At 44.5% G+C, this 21,703-nt stretch overlaps 1 protein-coding gene across 3 annotated transcripts in view; it reads right to left on the bottom strand.

Moving 5' to 3' along the window:
* The window catches only part of ABCA1 (ATP binding cassette subfamily A member 1), a 138,251-nt gene that overhangs the window by 74,465 nt on the left and 42,083 nt on the right, over positions 1-21,703 (bottom strand). For 2 of the 3 annotated variants that reach the window (XM_032634674.1, XM_032634675.1), the window contains exons 6-7: positions 10,209-10,333; positions 1,472-1,648 (exon numbers count right to left, since the gene is read on the bottom strand). In XM_032634674.1, the coding sequence (XP_032490565.1) occupies positions 1,472-1,648; positions 10,209-10,333 (302 nt within the window). The remainder of the gene's footprint in view (positions 1-1,471; positions 1,649-10,208; positions 10,334-21,703) is intronic. The other variant, XM_032634676.1, reaches the window with a different exon arrangement.

The following is a 21,703-nucleotide window of genomic DNA, read 5'->3' as shown; positions in this document are numbered from 1 at the left end:
AAAGTCTTGAATCATCCCAGCTGAAAGGATGAACATTTCGATCTTGTTGTGAAATAAAGTAAAACAGCCAAAACAGTCCAAGGAAATGGTCTACCATTTGTAACAACCTTTGACCCTCTGTCTCGCGATGAAAAAAGTGCCAACAGGCTGCAAGTGTCTTCACAGATGAGCTTATCTGGTTATTTAAACCAGTTATCTGGGGCTGCAGACATCTCCATACAGAAACATATCTTACTAAAATTATACTCTAGAAATATTACCAGTGGAATCACAGAGCAATGAAAATAACTCAGTACATTTTCAACCACTGAAACAGAAAATACTATTTCTGGAATAAAACAAAAACAGATCTTAAGCATTAGGCCTAAGCCCTTCACACTGACGGGATTACCATCAACCCTGCCACAGAAGCATCCAAAAGTCAGAGTCTGACTACGACCTTCACCTCAGGCAGAAGCTACAGCATCAGAGCGTCAAGCTGGACACAAGGACTCCCTGATGGTCAGTCAAGAGTGTAAAACCCTGGCATGTGTTTCTAAGGAATATTCTAGGGTATCATCCAGGTACAGGGTCCAGAAACAGAACCTTCTTAGTTCCCCAGGAGGGCTCATCTTTCTCTAGAGAAATCATGGTGTGCAAAGTCTCAGAGGATTCCAATTTCTTTCTATTATAATGAGGAACATCTCTTTCCAGGCACATCCTTCTTCCAGGGCTTTGTCCCTGGTTTTAAAAGAAACTACTGACATATCAGAGAGTTCTGTGGTGAGTAGGAAACCTGAACACTGAATGCTAAAGGATGTTGTTCAAGGGGCATTTCACCAGAGCTCCAGGGAAACCCAAAGAAAGACACCTGTTCTGGAACAAGACATAACACATAGGCGACCAGAATGCTCAGACTCATCCCTATAGTTGGATGTATTCTCATGGACTGCTTCTCTGAACTAGTGATTCCCAGCTGATGGACTGGGCTTTCTTGGGATTATTTTTTTCTGTGAATGCAATTTTGTCATTGAGTAAGCTAATTATTGAGTGTGCTCCCATCCAATTCCAGGGTTTTCCCACTGAGACATCTCAATGTCTCCTTTCTGATAGGCTTTTAAAAATGAATAGATATCCATCTTCCCATCAATGGTTTTGAGAATTTTTTTAAAAAATCTGTGGAGTTCCTTCTTCACATGAACCTTTCAATATTAAAAACCATAAAAAAGGAGGTTTTCTCTGATTGAAACAGGCACAAGGGACCTTAGACTTGGACTCAGAGCCACACCCTACTTACTCTTCCCCCATTTACTCTTGGAGAAGTGGCCCAAAAGTTTGAAAGGACAGTTAGAATACCACTGAGCCAAATTATGTCTCCAACTCCCAGCCAGCACTATATTTCTACAAAAACAAAGTCACGTTGCCCAAGGAAAAATGTCACATTCCAAAAGTATTAGTGCTTGAAGCTTCTCCACACAGCAATCCTACTCACCAAGATCGGCTTCAGAATGTCCAGGTTGGAATGAAGTATTTGCTCTGCTGCATCCAGTTTCTCCTTTGGCAGGCTGCAAAGCATGGAGACTTCTTGGTCACCAAGTTGAATCAGCTCTCCTAATTTTGATCCATTGCACAGATTGGTCAAATGTAACTGGTAGCCTTGCAAAAATACCTGGAAGCATTTATGCAAAGAGAGAGAAGCAAAACTGGATTACAAAGATGGGAAGCAGAGTCCTTGAAGCCTTTTGGGGGACTTCACATCAATACAGCTTTGAAGAATGGACACTGCTGGACTCTATCCAGTGCACAGGGTCTCTACTGAACTTTAGGATGCGTCAAGGCATGATCCTACAGGACACTAAAACCGGAATGTGGCATTTGACTTATCACCTCCACACTCTTGTCCTTGTGAGGGGAAATCCTGAGTCCAACTCTTTTTCTCAAAAGTGGGACACGTGATTCACCCAGTAGGAATCTAGAGTCTGAACTCCTAAAACCACTTTTATTAAAGAAAATAGAAAATTCTCATTATTTTGGAATGCATGATATCTTAACCTGGGGTTGGGCTGAATTATGAAAAAAGGCATTTATACTATTTATTTGTAGATACAGATATTTAGCTGATGCAAAGAACTATGTTCAAACAATTTCAGAATGTGGAACTCTTCCTTTTACTTGTATCAGAGCACAGTACTAGAAAGTCAAGGCCCTTACCTCACTGATAGGCCAGTTCTAACTCTTTTTGGTTTTTTTAAAATCTTTATTTATTTATTTTCTTATTAGTCATCCATTTTATACACATCAGTGTATACATGTCAATCCCACTCTGCCAGTTCATCACACCACAACCACCACCCCATGCCGCTTTCCCCCCTTGGGGTCCATACGTTTGTTCTCTACTCTGTGTCTCAATCTCTGCTCTGCAAACCAATTCATCTGTACCATTTTCTAGGTTCCACATATACGCATTAATATATGATATTTGTTATTCTCTTTCTGACTTACTTCACTCTATATGACAGTCTCTAGATGCATCCACATCTCTACAAATGACCCAATTTCATTCCTTTTTATGGCTGAGTAATATTCCATTATATATATATGTACCACATCTTCTTTATCCATTCGTCTGTCGATGGGCATTTAGGTTGCTTCCATGTCTTGGCTATTGTAAATAGTGCTGCAATGAACATTGTGGTACATACTCTTGTTGAATTATGGTTTTCTCAGGGTATATGCCCAGTAGTGGGATTGCTGGGTCATATGATAGTTCTATCCTTAGTTTTTTAAGGAACCTCCATACTGTTCTCCATAGTGGCTGTATCAATTGACATTCCCACCAACAGTGCAAGAGGGTTCCCTTTTCTCCACACCCTCCCAGCATTTGTTGTTTATAGATTTTCTGATGATGCCCATTCTAATTGGTGTGAGGTGATACATCACTGTATCTTTGATTTGCATTTCTCTAATAATTAGTGATGTTGAGCAGCTTTTCATATGCTTCTTATGTCTTCTTTGAAGAAATGTCTATTTAGGTCTCCTGCCCATTTTTGGATTGGGTTGTTTTTTTCATATTGAGCTGCATGAGCTGTTTATATATTTTGGAGATTAATCGTTTGTCCGATGATTCATTTGCAAAAATTTTCTCCCATTCTGAGGGCTGTCTTTTCCTCTTCTTTATGGTTTCCCTTACTATGCAAAAGCTTTAGAGTTTCATTAGATCCCATTTGTTTATTTTTCTTTTTATTTCCATTACTCTAGGAGGTGGATCGAAAAAGATCTTGCTGTGATTTATGACAAAGAGTGTTCTTCCTATGTTTTCCTCTAAGAGTTTTATAGTGTCTGGCCTTACATTTGGTCTCTAATCCATTTTGAGTTTATTTTTGTGTATGGTGTTAGGGAATGTTCTAATTTCATTCTTTTACATGTAGCTGTCCAGTTTTCCCAGCACCACTTTTTGAAGAGACTGTCTTTTCTGCATTGTATATCCTTGCCTCCTTTGTCATAGATTAGTTGACCATATGTGCATGGGTTTATCTCTGGGCTTTCTATCTTGTTCCATTGATCGATGTTTCTGTTTTTGTGCCAGTACCATATTGTCTTGATGACTGTAGCTTTATAGTATAGTCTGAAGTCAGGGAGTCTGATTCCTCCAGCTCCGTTTTTTCCCTTCAAGACTGCTTTGGTTATTCGGGGTCTTTTGTGTCTCCATACAAATTTTAAGATTTTCTGTTCTAGTTCCGTAAAAAATGCCATTGGTAATTTGATAGGGATTGCACTGAACCTGTAGATTGCTTTCGGTAGTATAATCATTTTCACAATATTGATTCTTCCGATCCAAGAACATGGTATATCTCTCCATCTGTTGGTATCATCTTTAATTTCTTTCATCAGTGTCTTATAGTTTTCTGCATACAGGTCTTTCGTCTCCCTAGGTAGATTTATTCCTAGGTATTTAATTCTTTTGGTTGCAATGGTAAATGGGAGTGTTTCCTTAGTTTCTCTTTCAGATTTTTCATCATTAGTGTATAAGAATGCAGATTTCTGTGCTGCTTTTTTTTTTTTTTTTTGGCAGTACGCGGGCCCCTCACTGTTGTGTCCTCTCCCGTTGTGGAGCACAGGCTCCAGACGCGCAGGCTCAGCGGCCATGGCTCATGGGCCTAGCCGCTCCGTAGCATGTGGGATCTTCCCAGACCGGGGCACGAACCCGTGTCCCCTGCATCGGCAGGCGGACTCTCAATCACTGCGCCACCAGGGAAGCCCCTCTGTGCATTCATTTTGTATCCTGCAACTTTACCAAATTCATTGATTAGCTCCAGCAGTTTTCTAGTGGCATTCTATGTATAGTATCATGTCATCTGCAAACAGGGACAGTTTTACTTCTTTTCCAGTTTGTATTCCTTTTATCTCTTTTTCTTCTCTGATTGCCATGGCTAGGACTTCCAAAAATATGTTGAATAAAAGTAGTGAGAGTGGACATACTTGTCTCATTCCTGATCTTAGAGGAAAAGCTTTCTGTTTTTCACCATTGAGAATGATGTTTGCTGTGGGTTTGTCATATACGGCCTTTATTATGTTGAAGTAGGTTCCCTCTATGCCCACTTTCTGGAGAGTTTTTATCATAAATGGTGTTGAATTTTGTCAAAAGCTTTTTCTGCATCTATTGAGATGATCATATGGTTTTTATTCTTCAATTTGTTAATATGGTGTATCTCACTGATTGAGTATATTGAAGAATCCTTTCATCTCTGGGATAAATCCCACTTGATCATGGTGTATGATCCTTTTAATGTGTTGTTGGATTCTGTTTGCTAGAATTTTGTTGAGGATTTTTGCATCTATATTCATCAGTGGTATTGGTCTGTAATTTTCTTTTTTTGTAGTATCTTTGTCTGGTTTTGGTATCAGGGTGATGGCAGCCTCATAGAATGAGCTTCAGAGTTTTTCTTCCTCTGCAATTTTTTGGAAGAGCTTGAGAAGGATGGGTGTTAGCTCTTCTCTAAATGTTTGATAGAATTCACCTGTGAAGCCATCTGGTCCTGGACTTTTGTTCGCTTCAAGTTTTTTGGGGTTTTTTGGGGGTTTTTTTGTGAAACACGGGCCTCTCACTGTTCTGGCCTCTCCCGTTGTGGAGCACAGGCTCCGGACACAGAGGCTCAGCGGCCATGGCTCACGGGCCTAGCTGCTCCGCGGCATGTGGGATCTTCCCGGACCATCAGCAGGCGGACTCTCAACCACTGCGCAACCAGGGAAGCCCTCACTGGAAGATTTTTAATCACAGTTTCAATTTCATTACTTGTGATTGGTCTGTTCATATATTCTATTTCTTCTTGTTTCAGTCTTGGAAGATTATACCTTTCTAAGAATTTGTCCATTTTATTGGCATAGAGTTGCTTGTAGTAGTCTCTTAGGATGCTTTGTATTTCTGTGATGTCTGTTGTAACTTCTCCTTTTTCATTTCTAATTCTATTGATTTGAGTCCTCTCCCTCTTTTTCTTGAAGAGTCTGGCTAATGGTTCATCAATTTTGTTTATCTTCTCAAAGAACCAGCTTTTAGTTGTATTGATCTTTGTTATTGTTTTCTTTGTTTCTATTTCATTTATTTCTGCTCTGATCTTTACGATTTCATTCCTTCTACTAACTTTGGGTTTTGTTTGTTCTTCTTTCTCTAGTTCCTTTAGGTGTAAGGTTAGATTGTTTTGAAATTTTTCTTGTTTCTTGAGGTAGGTTTGTATAGCTATAAACTTCCCTCTTAGAACTGCTTTTGCTGCATCCCATAGGTTTTGGATCGTCGTGTTTTCATTGTCATTTGTCTCTAGGTATTTTTTGATTTCCTCTTTGATTTCTTTAGTGATCTCTTTGTTATTTAGTAACGTGTTTAGCCTCCATGTGTTTGTGTCTTTTACGCTTTTTTTCCCTGTAATTCATTTCTAATCTCACAGCATTGTGGTCAGAAAAGATTCTTGATATGATTTCAATTTTCTTAAATTTACTGAGGCTTGATTTGTGACCGAAGATGTGATCTATCCTGGAGAATGTTCTGTGCGCACTTGAGAAGAAAGTGTAATCTGCTGTTTTTGGATGGAATGTCCTATAAATATCAGTTAAATCTATCTGGTCTATTGTGTCATTTAAAGCTCGTGTTTCCTTATTAATTTTCTGTCTGGATGATCTGTCCATTGGTGTGAGGTGTTATTATTATCATATAACAATAACACTAGTATTGTGTTACTGTCAATTTCCTCTTTTATGGCTGTTAGCAGTTGCCTTATGTATTAAGGTGCTCCTGTGTTGGGTGCACATATATTTATAATTGTTCTATCTTCTTCTTGGATTGATCCCTTGATCATTTTTCAGTGTCCTTCCTTATCTCTTGTAACATTCTTTACTTTAAAGTGCATTTTATCTGATATCAGTATTGCTACTCCAGCTTTCTTCTTATTTCCATTTGCATCGAATATCTTTTTCCTTCCCCTCACTTTCAGTCTGTATGTGTCCCTAGGTCTAAAGTGGGTCTCTTGTAGACAGCATATATATGGGTCTTGTTTTTGTACCCATTCAGCAAGCCTGTGTCTTTTGGTTGGAGCATTTAATCCATTCATATTTAAGGGAATTATCGATATGTATGTTCCTATTACCATTTTCTTAATTTTGGGGGGTTTGTTTTTGTAGGTCCTTTTCTTCTCTTGTGTTTCCCACTTAGAGAAGTTCCTTTAGCATTTGCTGTAGAGCTGGTTTGGTGGTGCTGAATTCTCTTAGCTTTTGCTTGTCTGTAAAGCTTTTGATTTCTCCATCAAATCTGAATGAGATCCTTGCTGGGTAGAGTAATCTTGATTGTAGGTTCTTCCCTTTCATCAGTTTAAATATATCATGCCACTCCCTTCTGGCTTGTCGAGTTTCTGCTGAGAAATCAGCTGTTAACCTCATGGGAGTTCCCTTGTATGTTATTTGTCATTTTTCCCTTGCTGCTTTCAATAATTTTTCTTTGTCTTTAATTTTTGCCAATTTCATTACTATGTGTCTCTGTGTGTTTCTCCTTGGGTTTATCCTGTATGGGACTCTCTGCACTTCCTGTACTTGAGTGGCTATTTCCTTTCCCATGTTAGGGAAGTTTTCGACTATCATCTCTTAAAATATTTTCCGGGGTCCTTTCTCTCTCTTCTCCTTCTGGGACCCCTATAATGTGAATGTTGTTGCATTTAATGTTGTCCCAGAGGTCTCTTAGGCTGTCTTCATTTCTTTTCATTCTTTTTTCTTTATTCTGTTCCATAGCAGTGAATTCCACCCTTCTGTCTTCCAGGTCACTTATCCATTCTTCTGCCTCAGTTATTCTGCTATTGATTCCTTGTAGTGTAGTTTTCATTTCAGTTATTGTATTGTTCATCTCTGTTTGTTCTTTAATTCTTCTAGATCTTTGTTAAACATTTCTTGCATCTTCTCAATCTTTGCCTCCATTCTTTTTCCAAGGTCCTGGATCATCTTCACTATCATTATTCTGAATTCTTTTTCTGTAAGGTTGCCTATCTCCATTTCATTTAGTTGTTTTTCTGGGGTTTTATCTTGTTCCTTCATCTGGTACATAGCCCTCTGCCTTTTCACCTTGTCTATATTTCTGTGAATGTGGTTTTTGTTCCACAGGCTGCAGGACTGTAGTTCTTCTTGCTTCTGCTGTCTGCCCTCTGGTGGATGAGTCTATCTAAGAGGCTTGTGGAAGTTTCCTGATGGGAGGGACTGGTGGAGGGTAGAGCTGGCTGTTGCCCTGGTGGGCAGAGGTCAGTAAAACTTTAACCCACTTGTCTGCTGATGGGTGGGGCTGGGTTCCCTCCCTGTTGGTTGTTTGGCCTGAGGCAACCCAATACTGGAGCCTACCTGGGCTCTTTGGTGGGGCTAATGGCAGACTCTGGGCGGGCTCACGCCAAGGAGTACTTCCCAGAACTTCTGCTGCCAGTGCCCTTGTCCCTTGGTGAGCCACAGCTGCCTCCCGCCTCTGCAGGGACCCTCCAACACAAGCAGGTAGGTCTGGTTCAGTCTCCTATGTCGTCACTGCTCCTTCCCCTGGGTCCCAATGCACACACTACTTTGTGTGTGCCCTCCAAGAGTGGAGTCTCTGTTTCCCCCAGTCCTGCTGAAGTCCTGCAATCAAATCCAAATCCTGCTGACCTTCAATGTCTGATTGTATAGGAATTCCTCCTCCCATTGCCAGACCCCCAGGTTGGGAAGCCTGATATGGGGCTCAGAACCTTCACTCCAGTGGGTGGACTTCTGTGGTATAAGTGTTCTCCAGTCTGTGAGTCACCCACCCAGCAGTTATGGGGTTTGATTTTATCATGATAGCGCCCCTCCTACCACCTCATTGCGGCTTCTCCTTGTCTTTGGATGTGGGGTATCTTTTCTGAGGAGTTCCAGTGTTTTCCTGTAGATGATTGTTCAGCAGTTAGTTGTGATTCCGGTATTCTCGAAAGAGGGAGTGAGAGCATGTCCGTCTACTCCGCCATCTTGAACCAATTTTCCCTAAGTCATTCTTATCTATTCATTTCAGCAAAGAACCTTTCCTTGGCCATATCTTATTTAATTAGTTTTACTGGACCTAAATAAACTGCACTTCTTCATATATGGTCCTTACTGTCCATTAGACAATAAGTTCAGTAAGACGAGCATCTTTGTTTTTCTTGCTCTCTTTGTGTCCACAGTGCTGGAACATATGGACAGTAAATATTTGCTGAATGAATGAATGGATGATTCAGACTCTTTATTACTCTGTTACTATTTCCTCTGTTTCAATTAGTGCAACCTGACCTGCTTGTAGTACAACCTAGTGGGAGTGATGGACCAAAAGCCTTTCAAGACCCATGCAGCTTTCTAACCCTGCAGAGCACTTGCTTGGCCATGGCTTCCATTAAGTAAGTTTCCACCTACTGCCAGATACTCAAGTACACTTCACTTTTCCTCCTTTCTCTAACTAGCCCTTGCTGCCAGCCTACCTTTAGTATTTGGTTTAAGAACACTGACTACACAGAGACTAATTACCATGCAAGGACCACCTCCATACTTAGGATGTCCCTTACTTTAAACCGATCGGATGTGACAGATAAGAAATTGGTAGAGGGCAATGGAAATCATGCTAACGATTTTCATAAGCCTGCTGCCTTTGGCCCATCTCCCAACCACACAATTGGTAAACTCAAGGCATATTTTCCCAGTTTCATAAGGGCAAGCAGCAAGCACATTTTTCGAATTTTTAAAATTCTAGATCATGTGAAGCAAAGATCTTTTCAGTCATAAACATTTCCACTACTTCTGCTTACTGCAAAGACAAGCTGGTATGTAGACATGAGACACAGTAAGGAAGCAGTTCCCCTTTCTGCCAGAGAATAAATTTGAGACACTTCTCTGAAAAACAGTAACTGTGCAATCTGGGCCTGCTGTCCACCGCACAAGAGCAGTGTGATTATCTAATGATGCCCATGGAAGTTTCTGAAAATCTAAGGTTAAAATTCTACATAAACACTAACATTACTTCCTGGTTTTATAATTTTAAGGAAAAAAATTAAGCATTTTCTCCTTATATATCTTTCTCGTCTATCTTTAAAGGAAGCATTACATTTTGAAAATCTCCTGTCTTGGATTTTCTTTTTTTTTTTTTTTTTTTTGCGGTTCGCGGGCCTCTCACTGTTGTGGCCTCTCCCGTTGCGGAGCACAGGCTCCAGACGCGCAGGCTCAGCAGCCATGGCTCACGGGCCCAGTCGCTCCGCGGCATGTGGGATCTTCCTAGACCGGGGCGCGAACCCGTGTCCCCTGCATCGACAGGCGGACTCCCAACCACTGCGCCACCAGGGAAGCCCCTGTCTTGGATTTTATAGACAGAGATACTCTAGGTAATAATCCTCAACCCTGGTTATTGTTTCAGAACTGTGAAATTTTAAAGAAAATGTTTAATTCATCTTAAATTCATCTCCCCTTTAGGGAGTCATTATCAACAAATGCCAACTGATGGGCAGGAAATCAGTTTTATTTCAACCTGCAGGTCCGTGACGCCAGGTTGTACATTCCACTCTCTGGATGGTTTGGCAACGCCAGCCTGAGCAGGGAGGTAAAGACAGGTGAAGCTGCATTGGAGCCAACAACCTCCTTCAGCGCCATTACAGACAGGATTTTATTCACTTCCCTCCAGGCGCTCTCCAACAACGTCACTGCCATCAGCCCCACCAGGGAAAGTGACGGTCGCAGCTTACCTTGCGGAGACTGACACCAGCCCCCAGTATCTTGTCCACAGTTGGCCTTGGCAGAGAAAGGTTGTGATGCAGAAATCCAGAGAAGGTTTCATTGTCTACCAGGAAGTCCTGAAACTTCAAGCCTGCTGGAGAAATAGCGTTTTATTTTCACTTCATACGTAAGTCAAAAAATAAATAAATAAAAAGCACGACGGAGCAAACTACCATAATATTGACTGCCTTGTTGTAAACCAATTGACAACCACAGGCCTCTGGCTTAAGCACACAGAGAAACAAAAGTTCAGGGAGCTTCGCCTTAACAGCAGAGACAAGAAAAGACTGCTTTCTGAAGCCGTGGAATGCGGCACTGCTGTACACACACACACACACACACACACACACACACACACACACACACACACACACAGCTTTTCCTTGCTTTTCAAAGAAAAAAATCAACCCACCTGAGATTTGTGACCCTGACCCCACAGCTCCCGTCTCCCCAGTGCCATCTCAGACAGCTAAACTCAGAGATATTTAAAGCCTTTATTCCCACAAGCCTCGGGGGCTGGTTTCCTCTTGATGCAGAGCAGTGGTTCTCAAACTTGAGCAGGCATTAGAATCACCTGCAGGACTTGTGAAAACAGACTGGTCCCCTACCCCCAGAGTTTCTGATTCATCGGCCTGGGATGAGGCTGGAGAATCTGCATTTCTAACAAGCTGCCAGGCGGTGCTGATGTGGCTGGTCTGGGGCCCACCCTTTGAGAACCAAGGAGGTAGAGCATTATGCATATCAAAGCGCTTTCACAGACTTGGTTTCATTTCAGTTCTAAACGTGGAACACGTGATACAGACCTCCAACACCCAGGTCTGCCGTCCTTTAAGAAAACACATATGCAGATATTTTTAAAAATCAACGCTACCAAATGATTGGATTGCTGCAGGGTGTCATACAGACTCTCTTTAAATAATTAGCCCTTCAGGTACATTTAGAAAAGGTTCCAATCCAGTGCAGTGAAGCAGAAAAAGCACTAGCCAGAAATCCAATTTTAGTCCCCAGAGTTGGAGGCTGTGCCTAGTGGCATCGCTTGGGTATTTCACATCTTTCTGAATTTCAGCTTCTTCATCCCAAAACATGAGGTTTCTGGCCAGATGCTCGGCAGGCCCTCCCCCTTACTGAAATGCTCTCATTTTCCCTGCCATATTTTATTTGAGTGTCCACTTCTCCTTCTGCCCCTCCCTCTTAATAACCCAACTTCTTTCAATAAAGAGAAAACCAGCTCATCATGACCTCATGACCAGGCAGACATCACTGAGAGACTAGCCCACAGGTCCAGGAACGAACCCACCTCTCGGGGGGCAAACCTAGCAAACTTAAATCACTTAACTGATGAGAAACAGATGTTTGACCTGAAAATGGGGCTGTGAGGTGAGGCTTAAAGAGGACAGGAATTAATCCTGGGAGCTATGGGGGTGATGTGCAGAGATAAAGTAGAAGGAGGGCTCAGAATCCAACCAGACTCGCATCAGTGCTTCCTGATCCAGCCATGTTCTGCTAAAGCAAACTTTAATAATACAGAGTTATAGAAGGGATACACTAAGCATGATTCGCATCTCTAGAGAAATGATTCTCTGGCTACACCTTATTTGACTAACTCCTAGTTATTCCTCAGGACACATTCAAGAAGCTGGTCCTGGCCCAGTCAGCACCCCTTGTGAGAACAGGTGCTCCTGCAGGCTGCCACCTGCCTGGTTCTCCCTAACACATATGATACTGCGTTCTCACCATCGTGTTCACTGCTATAGCTGCCAAACCTCAGAGCATCTAAGATTCACTTAGGGACATGCTAAAATGCAGTTTCTTGGGCCCAATTCCCAGAGATTCTGAAACAGTGGCTCTAGAGTGGGGCCTAAGAATCTACATTTTAATAATCATCTCGTATTTCTAATGCAGGGAGTCTGGGGACCATCCTTTTAGGAATGTTGTTTTATTTGCATATTCTGTCCACCAGACTATGCCTCTGGGACACAGACTGTGTCTTTTATCCTTGTATCAGGGTGATTCAGATCAAGCAAAGAATTACTGATCAGTGAATGATGGCTGGATAATAAATACTAGGAGATGGGATCAGGGCTGGGAAGATTCCGGAAGTAACTGAGCAACATCACAGGAGATTTCCTTTCAGCTCTACAGGTCCGAGAAGGGCCCAGAGGTATTAGGATGATCCCCAGGCTGCACCCCAACAGTAAGCAGGACTCCTAGTCACTAGAACTATATTCCCAGAGACGCAAAGTGACATCCTGAGTGTCCCGGTATCCCTAATGTAAGTGGGAAGAAGGTAGGAAAGCTGGTGGCTTCAACTGAGGTCTGGCATGGAAAGCCTGACACTAACCACTGTGGAACAATGGGGGTCAGAAAACCTGGGCTCTGTATCCATTTATTTGCCAGATTATTTCACCTAGCTGCGTCTCCACTGCCTCACCTGTCAAGTGAGGGACGAAGAAAGCTCTCCGAGCTCCAGACAGAACAGAATATACACACAAGCTGAGCCTCTGTGACCAGGCGGGTCACACACCCCTCCTGAGAGTGAAAAGCCGGAACAGCACTCGACACTGGGCTGAGCCAAGTCCAGAAGAGCCTCCCCCTCCGGAGCAGGGCTGCTGAAGCGTGGGAGGCCGACCCCGCTGCACTTGCGATGGGTCTAGGTCACGAGCAACACTCTTGAGACCAGGGAGCATGCGCAGTGCATTTACAAGACGTTTCTGGTAAGTCAACTGGCTCTGCGGATGAGAACAGCTGGATGTGGTCAAACTCCTACTGCCTCTCAGTGAATCCTCCAAATGAGAAAGAAGAACCGAGAGGCTGATTAAAACAGTCGACAGTGCACACGCACGTGGTGGCGAGGCCGCCATGCGGCAAGGCAGCAGGGCGGGCCAAAGATCCCTGGCTACAGAGAACTTGAATTCTGGTCACATGGATACCACACACGTGGACGCAGATCCACACACCACCACCAGCAAGCTGCAGCCAGTGTGCGCGCAGGAAAGCAGCGCCGTGGGGCGCACTGGTTCTCAACCTTGGCTCCTGGGAGACGCAATCAGAACTTCTGCGGCTGAGACCCAGGCATCAGAATTTTCTAACACTCCCCAGGGTGATTCCAGCCAAGTTTGGGAAACAATAGTGCAGTGAAAAGATCAGGGGTGTGGGACCAGAATAACCTAGCTTGGATGCTGGACTCTGCTGTTTATGAACTGTGAGGCTTTGAGAAGTTCATTTTGCCTTCCTGAGCCCAAGATTTCTTACCTAAGAGGTAAGGGTAACAGTACCCACTTTTTGAAGGTATGAGGATTAGAGATATTTACGTGTAATGCAAGAATAGTAAGCAACAGGCTCATTGTAGGTGCTCAAAAAATGATGATAATTTTGTGATTATTGAGAAGGGTTTATTTCACTCACCTTTACTAGTGTACCACCATGAAGTGTAGAGAAAAGGTAAGGACACAGGCACTGCCCTCAAGGAACTTCCAAGGATGATAAGGGAGATGAAGAAGCAAATCAACAGAGAAAGCAGAAGGGATGAGAGAGCCAGAGGAAGGCAGCTCATGGAAGCATTTGACCCAGGTGAGGCTTATTATCTGCAAGTGTTCCAAGGGGGTAGTCAGGCTGAACAGGCTGAAGCTGAATTGTGGAAAAGGACAGAGAGCCAGAAGTCTCCAGAGGCTGTGGCTGGTGAGGAGAGGGTAAGGAAGGCCTCCCGTGATAGCAGGGACCAGGATACCCTGTAGTCATAGTGCTGTGTACACCAGGTTCTCAATGTTTCTGAAAGAATAAATAAATGTACAAGCAGATAAAGGAGATTAGAGGAGATTCCTCAAAACCTAAGATTTGGGGAGTAGAATGGGAGAAGGAAGAGGACGAGGTATAGTATGAGGCCAGAGTTGGGTGGCTTCGTACCTCTGGTCTCAGTTTTCTCCATTTTGTTGTTGGCAGGAAAATGAGTGGAGAGGCCAAGAATATCGAGAAAGCCTGATGTCTGAAATGGCCCTTCTCCTCTTGGCCTAGCTAACTCCTACCCTTCTTTATGACTTGGGCCATAAGTCATCTCCTCCAGGAAGCCTGCCCTGACGTTCCGCCCTCAAGCTGGGTCAGGTGGCCATCCTCTGTGCCCTAACAGCCTCCTAAGTGTGCTTCCCCCAATCTGCAGTTGTCTGAGACCACATCTTTTTCCCCAGAAGAACAGAAGTGCCTGAGGGCCAGGACTTTGGAACTCGAAAGCACAGCAGTGTCTGGCACAGAGAAGGCACCCTGGCAATGGTGGATGATGGAGGAACGGATGAACACAAATGAGTGAATCAAGTAATGAACTGAGGTGATTGCTGCAGATAGGGAAGGGTGAAACAGGACCTGAGTGCGAAACAAACCAGGTCAAGATAGCGTTAGAGTTTCTCTAAGCCCCCTCAGCTGCGTCAGCCCAGGTCAGGAAGACAGTCAGGTGAGTGGGAGCTGGAAGCAGAGTGTTGGAAGTGTCAATAACAGGATAAATGGGGATGACAGCAGCATCTACGTCACTGCACTGAGCTGGGGGTTAAATGAGAAAATGCACCTGAAGTCCCAGCATAATGCCTGAAACCAAGAAAAGCTCTCAACAAGGACGGCTAATACCATCATCACTTTCAGGAAAGACACCTCATTAGCTTCAGTACTAGTTTGATTCTAAAGCATATGCTTTCAGAATAGATAAGAACACACTATCTATTCAGAATAGATAAGACTTGCCAACTAAGTCAATACTGAATTTATGATCTAAGGTATATGCACGTGTGTGTGTGTATGTGTGTGTTATGTATTTGCCTGGCTGAGCTCCTGAGTCAGACAGAACTATTGAATTCTTCCTGCTGACACTGTCTATAAGGTGAAGAAAAGGTTGAAGCTAACCAATTTGCCTATTCAAAGCTTTAGAAAAGAATAAACAAATCTAGCATTTTGCAGAGAATCAATGGAGATGATCGCCTCTACAGGATCACTGCCAGGATGGGCACAGATGGAAGATGACCAGTAAGAAAAACCAGTCATTGGAAACAAGACAGAAAACACAATGGAAGAGACAGTCACTTACTTGGCCATATAACTTTGCCCACGTGAGCTGACATGGCCTTGATTTTCTTATCTGTAATGTGTAAGTTGTAGAAGATGATCTCAGAGGTCTTCTTAAAGTTGGTACTGAAAGGTACACTTGGGGTAAAACTAAATCAGCACTGGACATGGCATCAGAAAATGTGAATTCAGGTCCCAGTTCAGCTGTTTCCTAACTGTGTAATCGTGAATCTCACTTTTCTGAATCTCTCTGGGCCTCAGTTTCCTTAGACGTAAGAAGGGTTAATAATATTCACAGCTTGCTGTGAACACCAAGATCAAGAAAGTGAAAGTACTCTTTGGAGGGAAAGGGCCTCAAGAGTTTACAAGGGTAACTGAGAGGATATAAATGCTGTCACAGAATATGGTCATCAGGGAGCTGGATGGGTCACTAAACTAAACATGAGTGCTTGCTGCCTGCAGAGAAGACCAAAAGTCCCCATCCAGCAAAAGGCGCCTAGAGCTTTCCTGCTGCCTTCCTGCTGCCGTGTCTCTGATACGGACCAAAATACTTGAGGAGCCAGCGGAGGGAGGCCTGTCCTTTTCCAGAGAGCTTTGCTTTGGGTGCAGGGAGGTAGGGCAAAGAAAAGGAGAAAAACAAAACAAAACAATTCAGGAGCTTGGAGTCCAAAGAACAAAACAAGTGAAGTGTGTGTTTGTGGGCTGAGGACAAACAGGACAGAATCCTCAGTTCCTTGCCAGTCCTCTGGGCCAGGCAGGCTAAGGAAACGCTTCCACGGCAGGAGAGAGAGGGGTGTGGAGGGGAGGGGCACTGCACCGTGGGGCGTGGGGGGGATGCCTTCACGGCCACGTAGTGTTCCTTCTGCTTCTTCCCAGCCTGCCTGCGTGCCGTGGAGAAGGAGGGGAGCAGGGAAGAGGGAGGGCAGCGGCCCGGAAGGCGGAGGAGGGAAGCCCTCAGCAGAGCTGGCGGCGGGGTTACTCCCGGTCAGTGCCCTCCAGTCCCCAGCTCCGGTTTCAAGATCGCTGTAGTCTCTTTTGTTCAACATGAAAAGAAACCACAGGATCAGCTGCTTGAGAAGTGGGTGGAGGAGGCAAATGAAAAAAAAAAAGAAGTCGAGAAAGAGATCACATCAGCTTCCCAGGCCCAAATACTCTTCTTAAAAGGACCCCAGGAGGGTCTCCCAGCCCTGACCCTGTCAATGGCCTGGAGGGGCCACGGCCAGATTCTCGCTCCTGGCTTGACTCAGCCTAAGCCAGGCCTTCTAAACAGAACTGCGAAACATTTCTCTGCCAGAAAAGGGCTGGGAACAAACATACTCAGGTGTCTTCTGGGGTATTTTTTTGTTGTTTTGGTTTGTTTTCCTGATGCTAGGGCTCTACTTTCTTCTTCAGGGATAGCTCCCGCCTGCTTCACTGAGACGGCTGGACCCTCCCCGTGAAAACCAGGGCTTCTCTGGGAAGTTCAGGGCTCTGGAGAGGGGGGTAAGGCAGGATAACCTGGCTGCTTCCTAGGGTGACTCCTTAGGGCTCGTGAGAGGAGGCCGAGAGCCGGGGGTACACACAGCCTCAGGACCTCCCTGCTGGTCATCTGGGCCCAGGGTTCCCTACCCAGGAGAAGTTTCCTTCTCTACAGTGAGGGCTTGCTGACGGACACCAAGACACCCCTGAAAGATCCCAGGTTTTGGAGTCTGGCTAACCTGGTTCATATCTCAGTTCCAGAATTTTCCAGTTATGTGGCCTTGGAGAAGTCACTTAGACTCTCTGAACCTGCATTTTTCTATAAATGGAGATCGGCCATACTAGGGGGTGGGTTAAGTAAACACTAACGACACTGAGTGAATACTGACTCACACACACTGCAAGAGAAAATACAAGCTGAAAAATTAAACAAGTTCAAAACAAATGTTGATAAAGTCTTGGATGACACTTATGTGAAGGGTTCCACAGAGAAACCAGAATATTTAGGGTCACGCTTCCTGAACCCTTTGTGGCAAGTCCCGGGAAAGCCAGAGTCTTCCCCTGAGACCAATGGGAGTATCACAACTTCAGCAACCACATATTCCTTATTCTACATAGAATGGAACTTGCATAAGTTCAACAAACTTCTAAATGGCTACTGAACCCAAAACACTAGAGCTATGGTTCCAAGTAGCAATATTTCTTGGCGCTCCTTGAAGGCAGGAGCCTGTAATAAAAGAGATGCTGTATAAAGACAGGATCCCTGCCCTTGCCTTCCAAGAGAAGGTGGACAGAGGGTCAGGTGAGCAGAGCCGTGAGCCTCCAGCCCACTCTGCCACTCCAGAATCAGTCAACCTTGAAATCGGGGGATGGGAAGAGACACGACACATCTTTCCCAGATCCATCTGCTAAGGCAACAGCATACCTGTGTCTTACTGAGAAGTGGGCAAGGTGGGAGAGGTGGTCAGGAGCCCCTGGAATGAGGACTGACATCAGCTGATAAGAAGCTGAATGGTAACCAGGCCCCCAAAGAGCCAGTGGAGTCCGTGGCCCCAGAGGGTGAGGTGACCTGTTCACACTGGCCAGGAGCTCTGCTAATACAATGCAGGTGGTGGACACAGTCGGGCTGGCTTGGGAAGCCCAGATGGAAAAGAAAGATAACACTGGGGAGGTAGCATTGGCAGAGGCTCCTAACACAACAAGTTCGGGATTAGAATCAGCATGCAGGGCCCTGAGAAGCCCAGGAACATGGGAAAGGAAGGGAAGATGAATTTATCAATTAGGGGCTGAGGAGGGGTTCTTTCCAGGGTTGGAAAGGAAGAATTGTTCATATATATAAGGTATAAATTACTTCAGTTTTTCTTACTTTTAAAATTAATAAAATGTATATTAAGGGACATGGTAGTGCTTTGTCAGCAGAGGAAGGGGATTAACATGTACCGAGCACCAGATACATTATATGTATTATTTTCTTTCTTTCTTTCTTTTTTAATACACAGCCATTGTATTTTATTTGGCCGTGCCGTGCGGCATGTGGGATCTTAGTTGCGTGACCAGGGATCAAACCCATGACCCCTGCATTGGTTGCCCGGAGTCTTAACCACTGGACTATTATTGTCTACAATCCTTAAAACAAGCTTATGAGAAAGGTATTCTTTTTCCCATTTTTCAAATGAGGAAACAGACCCAGAGATGTTAAGATCCTGCTCAAGGTCACAGAGCAAGCAAGTGGTAAATCTGAACCCAATGAGCTCTGGCTTACAAAGTTTTGGCTCTTTTCCCTCTATAGGAATTAAATGAATCATTTTATTCTTTTAAAATGCTTCATAATGATTTTGGCATCAAAAGCTGCTGACTCCACACATGCGTCCTGGTACTGGAATAAGGCAAAGTGGCAGCATGGGATGGTGCGAAGATGCTGAGCCTTGAGGTCAGACAGACCCTGATTAAATTCACAGCCTTACTCTGTGACCGTGGGCAAAAGATGTAACCCTGTGAGCCTCAGTTTCCTCATCAATAAAATGGGGATGATAACAGCACGCTGGTGCTGTTTTAAGATTGAATGTCACAACATATTTAAATGTAAAACGGCGTCATAACCTGGTACAGCTTAGTCTGTTGGACAAAGTGTCACTCTAAGATTGCCTTTCTGTGCCTCAATGCAACAGCGATGTGAGGGCTAGAGATGCGAAGATTTTAAGGAGAAACAAACTGGACTTCCAAACTGCTCTTTGCCACCCACAAGGTAAATAAATCTCATACTGGAAAAGCAAGAGACATGAAACACTGCTGTTGAGGTTAACAACCCAAACTCTTTAAAGGCAGTCTGATATTATGTGGCACATGCCTTCCTGGAATCAAGTACAACTGTGTTTTCTATTCTTGTCTGGGTAAAGCTGACCTTTGATTTTGCTTTAGTTCAAGCAATACTTCAACACAGCAGTGCAGCACTGAATCCCCCTGATGGCAGACCAAGCTGTGGCCAAGCCCTACCCTGGATGGAAACCAACAGCCTAGGCTCTGAGACGCTGCCTGGTTTTGACAGGTCTGGGAAACTTTCAAACTATGAAACTCTAAGGCTTCAAATTAGAACTTTTGATAAGTGCATACGGACGTGAATTGTAATCATCCAAAGATTTCAAGGAATTTCCAGTTTGATGACATAATGTTGACACATAGGTCAACTGATCGCCCAAGATGACCTCCGGGGGCCCCACAAGGACAGAAAACAAATTTCGAGGCTGCAGCCTCAACTTCAGCAGCTGCGCAAATGGAAGGAAGGGGTTTAGGCAGGGAAGAAGTGGCTGTGAGTCACAGGATGTTCTTTGTACATGGGCTTTGGGGAATGTTCCGCCCATGTCTGTTACCACAAAGCCGGGACGTGGAGGAAGCCTGGCATTTCCCTCAGAAGCCCTCTTGTCTCTGCTCTGATGCCAGTCCAACCATGCCCAGTATCTTGTGACCTGGGAACTTTTCTGGCTAGCCTGGGCTGCTCTCTTGAGGCTATAATAACATACTAGCAGAGTATGGAAGTCTGAAGTTCTAGTCCTATTCCTCCCCTTTGCCAGCTGTGCTTCCTTAGGCAAGTTACTTAACCTCTCTGAACTTCAGCTCCTTCGCGTGCACAAAAAGGAACAAAATTCCCTACCTCACATGATGGTCCTGCAATGAAGTAAAGTCTAAGCCTGGTATTCCTGATGTGCCAGATACTGTACTAAATGCTTTATGCTTATCTCATGATTCCCCACAACAGCCCTAAGAGAGGACTGTTATCCCCATTTTGAGGAAACTGACACACAAAGATGCTCCAGAATTATCTAAGGTCACACAGCCGGTAAGCAGCAGAGCCAAGATCTGAACCAAGGCAGTCTGGCTGCCAGGTATGCCTAATACTAAACTGTACTGCCCCAGTGGATGTTTACAAGATGCTAACTTTACAACCCTTTCCCTCAACTCCCTGCCACAGCCAGTCTCCAAAGCCTGCCCTGCCCTGAGGGGATCAGGTCTTTCTGACTTTGAAAGATCAAAGCAGAATCAAAGGTCCATGCAGTGAGTTCTCAGTATTACCAGTAAACCCAACAGCCAGAAAGTTATGATCCCTTTCCCTAAGTAAAGTCCAGCATAACCCTTGGGACTTATTTCATAAAAGTCTTGGTCAGAGCCACATCAAAGAGGTCAAACGAGCCAGATTTGTACCATGAATATATAGAAAATGACAGCCATTCCACTGACACTCAAAAATGTCACAGGGATGGAAAAACTCAAGACCCAAGTCAGGGTGTCAGGATGCAGGCACCGCTGCCCCAGATCTCTCCTCCAGTCCTTCCCCTTCCAACCTGTGACCTCAGTGATGTGGGATGTCTTCAACCACTACACATGATACAAACTCAAGAGGGGCCTGGGCCCATGACGCCACCTAGAGATGAAGGAGAGCTGTAGTCTGGATTCCAGGATTTGGGGAAGGAGCAAGGCACTGGGGCAGAGAGGATGTTTGAGCTGAAATGTCCAGCAGGAAGCAGGCTAATGAGCCCATTAGGTATCACTAAACAACACGTTTAAGTAGCTCTACAGGAAATAAACAGTAAGAAAGCAAAGGGATACCTCCTTCCCTAGCCCCGTCCTGATCTGAGCAGCACCAGCCCTCCTGGGAAGGCCTTAGCTCTGGCCAGCCTGCTGGTCACCCCACTGGAAAATGCCAGATTCCCCAAAGAGGATGCAGTGGGCTGGAGTGGTGAGCAAACCTGGAGGCCCGGGTGGAAGAGGAGGCCAAGCAAGTAGGCAGTCCTTCCTGTCCCCCCAAGCCTCTGGCAGGGGCAGATGCAGCTGTGTGAGGCCTGAGGCTGACACAGTTTGGAGGACTCTCTTTAAGAAAAAGAATATTTTTTTTAACATCCTACTTTGGCAATTTTTTGATGGCTGAGATCCCTACCAGCGTCTTGGAAGGGGGCTATGAAAGTGAAACTTCTTTAGCTTCTCAGTAAATCCACTTCAAGCCTCTGGGTTCATGGCAGCCCTTCCAGTAAAGTTCTGGAAGGTAAACCTTGTAGACGAAAGAAAGCCAAGGCTGTGCTTAAGAACTTTTGTCATTATTAGTAATTGAGACCCCCTGGTGACTTGGGTTCACACAGTGGATCAACTTGAAAATGACATGTGCTGGGATTTTATACTTTTCAAGGTGCTTTCATTTGGCCCTCAGAATACACTGTGAAGGAGAAAGGGCAGGTTATTATCTCTAACCTTCATTCCACAAAGATTCACTGGTTGCTTACCATGTGCCTGATTGTACTGCTATCATGCTGATGCTTGTGACAGAGCCACAAGCAAGGCCCAGCCCTGCCCTCCAGGAGCTACAGGCAGGGGACGGCCCACATCACCAGTCAGTCCCAGGTGATCCCTCCGCCCAAGTACCGACCAAGTTTCCAAGACGAAACTGTTCAGGCTGTTTTGCCAAAGTCCCAATTTC

This window comes from Phocoena sinus, chromosome 6, assembly GCF_008692025.1.
Source record: "Phocoena sinus isolate mPhoSin1 chromosome 6, mPhoSin1.pri, whole genome shotgun sequence".
NCBI classification, from domain to species: Eukaryota; Metazoa; Chordata; class Mammalia; order Artiodactyla; family Phocoenidae; genus Phocoena; species Phocoena sinus.
This window is presented reverse-complemented; position numbering and strand designations above follow the sequence as displayed.